Raw genomic sequence first — 12500 nt, forward strand, 5'->3', positions numbered from 1 at the left:
CTTTAAAAGCATTATAAAGCTTCTCTAGTATATCATTTGGTGTTAAGAGGACGTCAATATCTTTCAGTGACTTTTCTAGTGTTGCATTTAATTTTTTCCAATCTATTTGATTATGGCTAAAGTTTAAAGATCTGAGACTCTTTTCTGCTTCGGCTATCTGTTTTTTACTACTTTTCAGATTATTTAACTTATCCATTGTGATTTCAATTATTTTGTGGTTCGATTGGGCTGCATAAGTTGATGATATGTTGTGTACATCTTCCCCTATACTAATAAAAACAAGGTCCAGCATATTTTCTTCCCTTGGATTATTGATGATTTGGTTAAGGCAAAACATTTCTTCAAAATCTAAAAGCATTCTCGCTTGTTGTTTTTCATCTTTAGTGGCATTTGCTCCTATCTTTATTTTCTTTGTTTCCCAATCGATAAAGGGGAAATTAAAATCGGTAAGTATAATAATAGCACCAATTACCCTTGTATTGACAATGTAATTACTAATAATGCCTAGTGATTCATTGAAAGATGTTTCTGTTGTTCCAGGAGGTCTGTATAAAATAGTACAGCTCTTTTGTATCTTTTGTCAATACCCCTAGTATTTCTACTGTATTATTAGAGTATTCTATTACAGTATCCATTCTAGTTGCTAATTCTTTCCTGATATAAAGAGCTACTCCTCCTCTGCTTTTCTTATTTCTATCTTTCCTTATTAGCTCATAGTTATTAATTTTAATTTCTTCATTTTTTGTCTTCATTCAGACGAGTTTCTGTAAGAGCTATCATTGAATAATTGTTGATATTTGTCATGTCCTCTAGATATGTAGGTTTTGTCTGGTTACTTTTTGGATATAATCCCTGTATATTTAGCAATATGAGAGTCTCAAATAAATTATTTATTTGCGTGTCTACATTACCTATTGTTGTTAGATAGTTGATGTCGTTTCCCTCTATTTTGGGGGAGCTGGACCTTCCCCCGGTGTAGCGGTGGGCGTTTCATTACCTGCCTTTGTTCATATAGGTATGCTTCGCAGGACTGAATGTCCTTGTCTATTGCTGGTGATATACCAGTGTTTTCCTGCTCCGTCTTTTTCTCTGTTTTCTCTTAGTTTATTTATCAAAGTTTTTTGACTTTGCCTTTTTTCATAGCTTAAGTCCGGTGATATCCATGCTTCTTTATATTCATTAATTTCCTTTAGTTTCATATTCTTTCCAACCAGTTTCCATTTCAGTTTTTCATTTTCTAATTTAACCTTAATTGGCCTTGGTCCCAAAGCCTCTTTTAAATATTTGCCTTCTCTAAAGGCACTGTCAACTTTGATAATTTCATTGAGGTTCAATTTTGTTATGATATCATTAATCATTTTCATATAATTTGTTTTCCTGATTTCAGGATCATTTTCTTCTTTTTCTTCTAGATTGTCCCTATTTTCCTCAGTTCTAATTAGTTCTTAAAAAAAAAAAAAATGGCTTCTGATATATCGTCACAACTTTGAATTTTTTCCAGTTCAGTTTCAAGACTAGAATCACTTTTAGTATTGATGTCTTAGCACCAGCTGCAGTCTTCCGTATATTTTCTTGATGATCTATTTTTAGTTCATTATTGATGCCTATTAGGTAAGCATAAATATTACTTATAATTTCTTTCCTGTTTTTCAAGTAAGTATTTTCACATTTGTGGCATTTTTTTTCTATCACAGGTTTGGCATATAAATTGCTTTGTTTCATTGAGTTTCAAACATTTTTCAGTTTTAGAGTTGCTTTTACTTCTTCTTGGTTTAAACATGTAGTGTTTAAACCCTTAGAGTTATTTAAGTCTGGTCAAGGTCACCTTGGAAGCAGCTGGGCCACGCTTAACCGCTGACCTAGCGTTTTGACCTCCCCTCTCTCCTTGATGCTACTTCTTTTCCTTCCAGGTGTTTTTTGTTCTAATTTATTTTCTATCTTGTCTTTTCCTATTTTTTCTAGATCATTTAGTGCTTTGTACACTTCACTAATCTCTGTTCATTTCCCCCCAGCCTCGTGGCAGGCGGGGATGAGAAATTAAGGAGTTTTTCAGAGCAACAGTTCAGCACGTCCACACTGTACAGCTGCTACTATATATATATATATATATATATATATATATATATATATATATATATATATATATATATATTTATATCATATATAAATATATATATATACATATATATGTATATACATATACAACACACACACACACACACACACACACATATATATATATATACATGTATATATATCCATATATATATATATATAGATATATTTATATATATATATATATAATTATATATATATATATATATGTGTGTGTGTGTGTGAAGATGTTGCTGATTGTGAAGATGTTTATTTATTCATCTATTTAATTATTCATTTATTTATTTAGGGTTTTGCCGGCACGGTTAAGACACCGTTGTTTCATGAGAGTAAGTGGTTATTGGTGGTAGAATATAAAAGCATAGTTACACTATTTATAATTTATTGGTTTTAGAAATAGTAGACAAACAAAGAATATATATATTACCGATGGCACTTATCTAGCTATCACTAGATATATTCACTTAACATCACAAAATAAATTAAATCACAGATCCATCTGTCACTCACAAGACTTTTCAGTGTTCAATTTTCACTTCAAATTTCGATTCACAACCACAAAGATATTCCAGAGATTCGGAAATAACTGCATTCAGCTCCCTGGATCCGCCACAGTGATAAGCCGGTAGTGAATCAGCATACATTACAACCATAGTCCTTAATTCTTTATATTCAACAATAAATTGTCAGCAGCCGATGTGACATAGTGTGACCCACAACTCGGGACCGTCACACTCCTCAAATAATGTCTCGATGTGACATAGTGTGACCCACAACTCGGGACCGTCACACTCCTCAAATAATGTCTGCTTGCTCTGCTAGTTGCTGCCAAAAGGATCCTAACCCTTGCATAAGCCTACTAGGTTACCTAGTCCAACGCAAACAGCAATGACGTCACCACCACAAACTACTCGCTTGCACTGATTTACCTCTAAACCGCTCATTTGCACTGCCATGACAATTGCCGTTTGAGATGGCATGACAATTATCTCCCCGCTAAAATAAGAAATTGCAAATTTCTTGATAGTCCATCTCAAACTCCGAGTCTACTGAGGCAATCAGCACCGACATTATCGACTCCTTTAATGCTTCTAACGCTAAAACTGAATTGTTGCAAATGCATGGCCCATCTCATTAACCTTGCATTTAACTGACAGGACGTTTGCAAATACTTTAGAGGCTGATGATCTGTTTCGATTACAAAATGTTTGCCGTACAGATACTGATAAAATTTCTTCATAGCCCAAATGATCGCTAGACACTCCTTTTCTACTACACTATAGTTCCTTTCCTCCGCCTTCAGCTTACGACTGGCATACATGACTGGCCATCGCTCGTTTTCCCACACCTGTAGAAGTACTGCGCCCAACCCGATGTCTGATGCATCTGTTTGCACAATGAACTGTCTACTCATGTCTGGAAGTTTTAATATGGGTTTGTTAGCAAGAACTTTCCGTAATTTATCAAAAGCATCTTGATGACAAATCTCCCATGATACTTTATTCGGTACGGATTTCTTCGTAAGATCACTAAGAGGTGACGCAATGGTAGCGTAATCAGCGATATATTGTCTATAATATCCAGTTAACCCGAGAAAAGATCTAACTTCCTTCTTCGTTCGCGGTATAGCCATGCTGAGAACACGGTTTACCTTATCGTCGGTGGTAGACGAAACGCCACTCCCCACGCAGTGCCCTAAATATTCGATGCTCGACTTTCCGATCTCGCTTTTACTCGGACGTGCTGTTAATCCTGCCTTCTTAATTACTGCTAATACGCATTCTAAAGTTTTTATATGATCTTTCCAATTTTCAGTATGTATGAGTATATCATCGACAAAAGTCTCTACATTCTCAATGTCGTTAAATAAGATCCTCATTAATCTATTAAATGTAGCACTAGCATTTATCAAACCGAAAGGCATGACTGTAAACTGTAGTAATCCCTTGCTGGTTTGGAATGCAGTTACTTTACGGCTTTCTTCACTCAACGGTATCTGCCAGTATCCCTTTGATAAATCTATTTTGGAAAAATATTTACTATTTGAAATTTTAGTCATAATAGCACTTTGATTCGGCATGGGCTCAGCATCAAAAACAGTAATCTTATTAATTTTCCTGAAATCTAGACACAAGCGATTGGTGCCATCTTTCTTTTTCACAGCAATCATCGGCGTGGAATACGGGGACATTGAATACTCGACCAATCCGAGTCTTAGCATACGCTCCACGTCTTCCTCTATGCCCTTCTGTAACGCAAATGGGACTGGGTATGGTTTGCTCCTTATGGGTTTTTCGTCATAAAGTTTCACCTTATGGTCAATTACGCTCGTTTTACCTGGAACATCGGTGAAAACAGACTGAAATTTACTCAAAATCTTTCTTACATCGGCTTTCTGTTGCTCCGTAAGATCAGCGTTTACACAAACATTACCGACATTCTCAGTTTGTACATAATTAGGAATTACATCAACATCGCCATCCTCCTCTTCATTTCGAATGACCGCAACGCTCGCCACTTTCATATCCTTGGCGTCGTCTGACATGACGTCATCTGCGTCATCATGACCTCGCTCGCCCGTCGATCGTTTGCCTTTGCATTCGTCGCGTTCATAATAGCGCTTAAGCATGTTGATGTGGAATTTCTTATCAACACCGTTAACCCTAATCACGTAATTCCATTTATTTATTTTCTTTACAACCTCGAATGGACCTCGCCAATGCATCAATAACTTGTTACTATTAGTAGGTAATAGTAGCAAAGCCTTATCGCCTTCCTGCAAGTACCTGTCCTTCGCCTTCTTATCGTAATAATACTGATAAGAATCACCTGCCTTACGTAATTCTTCCTGCGCCAATTTACAGGTTTCCGCTAATTTATCTCGCAAATCAATTACATACTCATATGCGGTCCTAGTCTCGTCCTTGATATTTCGCTCGTCCGCTTCCCACAAGTCCTTTAACAAGCTAAGTGGCCCTCGAACGGTATGGCCATAGATGAGTTCGAAAGGGGAAAACTTTGTGCTAGACTGGGGAACATCACGGTATGCAAATAATAATGGATCGATATATCTAGGCCATTGCTTCGGTTGCTCAACGCACATTCTCTTTAACATTTTCTTTAGCACCCCGTTAAATCTCTCTACTAATCCATTGCACATTGCATGATACGGTGTTGTGCTAATACCTTTTATCGATAGCAACCGATTAAATTCCTTCATCACATCTGACCTAAACTGACTTCCCTTATCACTCATGATCTCCTTGGGTATTCCTACTCTACTAAACACAGACATCAACGCTTCCGCAACACTTATAGTTTCAATGTTCTTTAGCGGAATGGCTTCGGGATAACGTGTGGCGTAGTCTACAATAGTAAGAATGTAGCGTGACCCGTCATCTGCGCGCGGTTCAATGGGTCCAACGATATCTACAGCCACTCTCTGGAATGGTTCGGTAATCATCGGCATTCTACCTAGCTTCGCACGTGACACTCTTCCCTTGTCTACGGTACGCTGGCATGGATCGCATGACCGACAAAACCTGGCCACCTCAGATTGCATACCGGGCCAAAAGAACTTGTTTTGAATTCTCATAAGCGTTTTCTTTATTCCCAAGTGACCTGACATTAATGAACTATGGGCAATCTCCATAACTGCGTCTCTCGACTCACACGGTACAACTATCTGTTCAGTGACATTATCTGCGTGAACTACTCTTCTGTACAAAATTCCTTTCTTTAAAACGAATTCGTGATATTCATTATCAGATTTCTTAAACTGCCTTTTAATTTCCGCGTACTTTCGCACATTGTTCAACGTTGCATCATTTCTCTGTTGTTGAGCTAAATCTTTATCTTTCATTACAGCAAGCACTTCTTTTACTTTTAATTTAGGACTTAATTTCATCTTTTGCTTTTCTTGCTGACGCGTTGTTACTGCTCCTAATTTGACCGTTTCATCTTGTCTAACCCCTTCCACTTGACCTATTACTAAATCATACACAGGATTTTCTAAACAAGCGGCTAAAGTATTTCCGACATAGAATGGACATTTAACTCTAATGTTAGCTTCCGGATAGGTGAAAATCATGCCATTTGCCATTTTAACACTGACATACCTTCCCGTAAATTTGCACCTGGGCACTAGACTAGTTTTGACCAGAACAGTATCACACCCTTGATCTCGCAACACTTCTACAGCTACACCTTCGACCTCACCTTTCGCAACATTCAACCTTCCATGCTTAGCAGCAAAAGCAGCCGTATTCTCACCCTTACCTTTCACAACTTTATCCTTAGGTCTCGCACCATATTTGTAATAACAATCACGCGACACATGGTTTGAACCACCACACACAAAACACTTACGAAACTGTTCCTTACGCACAACAGACACTCCGCCACTTGACGCGTCTTGGACTCTAGACTCGCTGTGCGACACATCCTTTACAACCCTATTATCTCGTTCTACCAACTTCTTGCTCGGATTTCCATGCGCTTCAACATACAACTCTGCATAGCGAATCAGATCTTCAAAATTCTTTACATCATGCTCTCGCAAAAATAACACCATACTTTTATCACACGCATTCATGTACTGTTCCATGAGCACTAAATCCATCAATCCATCATATGATTTCTCTCCTCCTGACAAATCAATCCACCGTCTCAAATAATTCTTTAACCGATTACCAAACTGCATAGCCGTTTCGCCCTTGAAAAACTTAGCACTCCTGAACCTTGAACGATAACCTTGAGCTGTACACTGGAAACACTTAAGCAAAGCTCCCTTAACAGCATCGTAATCTCTTGCTTCGATGGGAGACAAATGCTGATAAGCTTCCAACGCTTTTCCTTGCAACAGTGATGATAAACTTACTGCCCACACATTATTATCCCAGCCTGCACTTGTTGCAAACCTTTCAAATCGCAACAAATATGCATCGATATTGTCTAACTGATCGTTAAACACTGGTAGTTTTGGAAATTTTGGTGCACAAACAGATTCGGTTTTCAAAATTCTTTCAGTTCCTTCGTTCAGTTTCACTTTTTCAATTTCTAGCTTTAGCTTTTCAATTTCATGCGAACGCTGCTTCTCTAAATCTTGCATTTCCATTTCTTTCAATGCCTTTTCTCTTTCTTTAGCTCGTTCATCACGTTGATATTGTTTTTCTTCTTTCAATTCTTTCTCTTTCGTTAACGCGAAATCTTTCAACTCTTCTCCATCTAATCCTATCTCCTTACCTAATTTAATGAAATCTGCTAATGTCGCCATGGTAACAAATTTGAGTATTACTTCAAAATACTATCCTTCATACTAGCCATCAATAACAAAACTGTACTCTCATGACGCCGGTCCCTGTTCGGGCGCCATAATTGTGAAGATGTTTCTGATTGTGATGATGTTTATTTATTCATCTATTTAATTATTCATTTATTTATTTAGGGTTTTGCCGGCACGGTTAAGACACCGTTGTTTCATGAGAGTAAGTGGTTATTGGTGGTAGAATATAAAAGCATAGTTACACTATTTATAATTTATTGGTTTTAGAAATAGTATACAACAAAGAATATATATATTACCGATGGCACTTATCTAGCTATCACTAGATATATTCACTTAACATCACAAATAAATTAAATCACAGATCCATCTGTCACTCACAAGACTTTTCAGTGTTCAATTTTCACTTCAAATTTCGATTCACAACCACAAAGATATTCCAGAGATTCGGAAATAACTGCATTCAGCTCCCTGGATCCGCCACAGTGATAAGCCGGTAGTGAATCAGCATACATTACAACCATAGTCCTTAATTCTTTATATTCAACAATAAATTGTCAGCAGCCGATGTGACATAGTGTGACCCACAACTCGGGACCGTCACACTCCTCAAATAATGTCTCGATGTGACATAGTGTGACCCACAACTCGGGACCGTCACACTCCTCAAATAATGTCTGCTTGCTCTGCTAGTTGCTGCCAAAAGGATCCTAACCCTTGCATAAGCCTACTAGGTTACCTAGTCCAACGCAAACAGCAATGACGTCACCACCACAAACTACTCGCTTGCACTGATTTCATTTGCACTGCCATGACAATTGCCGTTTGAGATGGTTAAAACTGAATTGTTGCAAATGCATGGCCCATCTCATTAACCTTGCATTTAACTGACAGGACGTTTGCAAATACTTGAGAGGCTGATGATCTGTTTCGATTACAAAATGTTTGCCGTACAGATACTGATAAAATTTCTTCATAGCCCAAATGATCGCTAGACACTCCTTTTCTACTACACTATAGTTCCTTTCCGCCGCCTTCAGCTTACGACTGGCATACATGACTGGCCATCGCTCGTTTTCCCACACCTGTAGAAGTACTGCGCCTAACCCGATGTCTGATGCATCTGTTTGCACAATGAACTGTCTACTCATGTCTGGAAGTTTTAATATGGGTTTGTTAGCAAGAACTTTCCGTAATTTATCAAAAGCATCTTGATGACAAATCTCCCATGATACTTTATTCGGTACGGATTTCTTCGTAAGATCACTAAGAGGTGACGCAATGGTAGCGTAATCAGCGATATATTGTCTATAATATCCAGTTAACCCGAGAAAAGATCTAACTTCCTTCTTCGTTCGCGGTATAGCCATGCTGAGAACACGGTTTACCTTATCGTCGGTGGTAGACGAAACGCCACTCCCCACGCAGTGCCCTAAATATTCGATGCTCGACTTTCCGATCTCGCTTTTACTCGGACGTGCTGTTAATCCTGCCTTCTTAATTACTGCTAATACGCATTCTAAAGTTTTTATATGATCTTTCCAATTTTCAGTATGTATGAGTATATCATCGACAAAAGTCTCTACATTCTCAATGTCGTTAAATAAGATCCTCATTAATCTATTAAATGTAGCACTAGCATTTATCAAACCGAAAGGCATGACTGTAAACTGTAGTAATCCCTTGCTGGTTTGGAATGCAGTTACTTTACGGCTTTCTTCACTCAACGGTATCTGCCAGTATCCCTTTGATAAATCTATTTTGGAAAAATATTTACTATTTGAAATTTTAGTCATAATAGCACTTTGATTCGGCATGGGCTCAGCATCAAAAACAGTAATCTTATTAATTTTCCTGAAATCTAGACACAAGCGATTGGTGCCATCTTTCTTTTTCACAGCAATCATCGGCGTGGAATACGGGGACATTGAATACTCGACCAATCCGAGTCTTAGCATACGCTCCACGTCTTCCTCTATGCCCTTCTGTAACGCAAATGGGACTGGGTATGGTTTGCTCCTTATGGGTTTTTCGTCATAAAGTTTCACCTTATGATCAATTACGCTCGTTTTACCTGGAACATCGGTGAAAACAGACTGAAATTTACTCAAAATCTGTCCTACATCGGCTTTCTGTTGCTCCGTAAGATCAGCGTTTACACAAACATTACTGACATTCTCAGTTTGTACATAATTAGGAATTACATCAACATCGCCATCCTCCTCTTCATTTCGAATGACCGCAACGCTCGCCACTTTCATATCCTTGGCGTCGTCTGACATGACGTCATCTGCGTCATCATGACCTCGCTCGCCCGTCGATCGTTTGCCTTTGCATTCGTCGCGTTCATAATAGCGCTTAAGCATGTTGATGTGGAATTTCTTATCAACACCGTTAACCCTAATCACGTAATTCCATTTATTTATTTTCTTTACAACCTCGAATGGACCTCGCCAATGCATCAATAACTTGTTACTATTAGTAGGTAATAGTAGCAAAGCCTTATCGCCTTCCTTCAAGTACCTGTCCTTCGCCTTCTTATCGTAATGCTGCTGGAAGGAATCACCAAACTTGTGTAATTCTTCCTGCGCCAATTTGCATTTATCTGCTAAGCTATCTTGCAAATCAATTACATATTCATATGCGGTCCTAGTCTCGTCTTTAATGTTTCACTCGCCCGCTTCCCACAAGTCTTTTAACAAGCTAAGTGGCCCTCGAACGGTATGGCCATAGATGAGTTCGAAAGGGGAAAACTTTGTGCTAGACTGGGGAACATCACGGTATGCAAATAATAATGGATCGATATATCTAGGCCATTGCTTCGGTTGCTCAACGCACATTCTCTTTAACATTTTCTTTAGCACCCCGTTAAACCTCTCTACTAATCCATTGCACATTGCATGATAAGGTGTTGTGCTAATACCTTTTATCGATAGCAACCGATTAAATTCCTTCATCACATCTGACCTAAACTGACTTCCCTTATCACTCATGATCTCCTTGGGTATTCCTACTCTACTAAACACAGACATCAACGCTTCCGCAACACTTATAGTTTCAATGTTCTTTAGCGGAATGGCTTCGGGATAACGTGTGGCGTAGTCTACAATAGTAAGAATGTAGCGTGACCCGTCATCTGCGCGCGGTTCAATGGGTCCAACGATATCTACAGCCACTCTCTGGAATGGTTCGGTAATCATCGGCATTCTACCTAGCTTCGCGCGTGACACTCTTCCCTTGTCTACGGTACGCTGGCATGGATCGCATGACCGACAAAACCTGGCCACCTCAGATTGCATACCGGGCCAAAAGAACTTATTTTGAATTCTCATAAGCGTTTTCTTTATTCCCAAGTGACCTGACATTAATGAACTATGGGCAATCTCCATAACTGCGTCTCTCGACTCACACGGTACAACTATCTGTTCAGTGACATTATCTGCGTGAACTACTCTTCTGTACAAAATTCCTTTCTTTAAAACGAATTCGTGATATTCATTATCAGATTTCTTAAACTGCCTTTTAATTTCCGCGTACTTTCGCACATTGTTCAACGTTGCATCATTTCTCTGTTGTTGAGCTAAATCTTTATCTTTCATTACAGCAAGCACTTCTTTTACTTTTAATTTAGGATTTAATTTTACCTTTTGCTTTTCTTGCTGACGAGTTGTTACTGCTCCTAATTTGACCGTTTCATCTTGTCTAACCCCTTCCACTTGACCTATTACTAAATCATACACAGGATTTTCTAAACAAGCGGCTAAAGTATTTCCGACATAGAATGGACATTTAACTCTAATGTTAGCTTCCGGATAGGTGAAAATCATGCCATTTGCCATTTTAACACTGACATACCTTCCCGTAAATTTGCACCTGGGCACTAGACTAGTTTTGACCAGAACAGTATCACACCCTTGATCTCGCAACACTTCTACAGCTACACCTTCGACCTCACCTTTCGCAACATTCAACCTTCCATGCTTAGCAGCAAAAGCAGCCGTATTCTCACCCTTACCTTTCACAACTTTATCCTTAGGTCTCGCACCATATTTGTAGTAACAATCACGCGACACATGGTTTGAACCACCACACACAAAACACTTACGAACCTGACCCTTATGAACAACAGACACTCCGCCACTTGACGCGTCTTGGACTCTAGACTCGCTGTGCGACATATCCTTTACAGCCCTATTATCTCGTTCTACCAACTTCTTGCTCGGATTTCCATGCGCTTCAACATACAACTCTGCATAGCGAATCAGATCTTCAAAATTCTTTACATCATGCTCTCGCAAAAATAACACCATACTCTTATCACACGCATTCATGTACTGTTCCATGATCACTAAATCCATCAATCCATCATATGATTTCTCTCCTCCTGACAAATCAATCCACCGTCTCAAATAGTTTTTTAACCGATTACCAAACTGCATAGCCGTTTCGCCCTTGAAAAACTTAGCACTCCTGAACCTTGAACGATAACCTTCAGCTGTGCACTGGAAACACCTAAGCAAAGCTCCCTTAACAGCATCGTAATCTCTTGCTTCGATGGGGGACAAATGCTGATAAGCTTCCAACGCTTTTCCTTGCAACAGTGATGATAAACTTACTGCCCACACATTATTATCCCAGCCTGCACTTGTTGCAAACCTTTCAAATCGCAACAAATATGCATCGATATTGTCTAACTGATCGTTAAACACTGGTAGTTTTGGAAATTTTGGTGCACAAACAGATTCGGTTTTCAAAATTCTTTCAGTTCCTTCGTTCAGTTTCACTTTTTCAATTTCTAGCTTTAGCTTTTCAATTTCATGCGAACGCTGCTTCTCTAAATCTTGCATTTCCATTTCTTTCAATGCCTTTTCTCTTTCTTTTGCTCGTTCATCACGTTGATATTGTTTTTCTTCTTTCAATTCTTTCTCTTTCGTTAACGCGAAATCTTTCAACTCTTCTCCATCTAATCCTATCTCCTTACCTAATTTAATGAAATCTGCTAATGTCGCCATGGTAACAAATTTGAGTATTACTTCAAAATACTATCCTTCATACTAGCCATCAATAACAAAACTGTACTCTCATGACGCCGGTCCCTGTT

At 38.7% G+C, this 12500-nt stretch overlaps 2 protein-coding genes across 2 annotated transcripts; both read right to left on the minus strand.

Annotated features, from left to right (window-relative positions):
- Nucleotides 1–3148: 3148 nt before the first annotated feature.
- Nucleotides 3149–7390, minus strand: LOC122262710 (uncharacterized). Its single transcript, XM_086549038.1, has one exon. It carries the CDS (start codon nucleotides 7388–7390, stop codon nucleotides 3149–3151), a length of 4242 nt encoding a protein of 1413 aa, XP_086405164.1.
- Nucleotides 7391–7407: 17 nt separating this feature from the next.
- On the minus strand, nucleotides 7408–12411 carry LOC147469449 (uncharacterized). Its single transcript, XM_086549039.1, has 3 exons — nucleotides 10120–12411; nucleotides 8276–9984; nucleotides 7408–7474 (listed from the first exon to the last, which is right to left on the minus strand). The coding sequence occupies exons 1-3, from the start codon at nucleotides 12409–12411 to the stop codon at nucleotides 7408–7410; spliced, it is 4068 nt and encodes a 1355-aa protein (XP_086405165.1).
- Between the last annotated feature and the right edge of the window lie 89 nt (nucleotides 12412–12500).

Source organism: Penaeus japonicus, unplaced genomic scaffold, assembly GCF_977035675.1.
Source record: "Penaeus japonicus unplaced genomic scaffold, GWHDUDI00000001_assembly GWHDUDI00000021, whole genome shotgun sequence".
Lineage (NCBI taxonomy): Eukaryota > Metazoa > Arthropoda > Malacostraca > Decapoda > Penaeidae > Penaeus > Penaeus japonicus.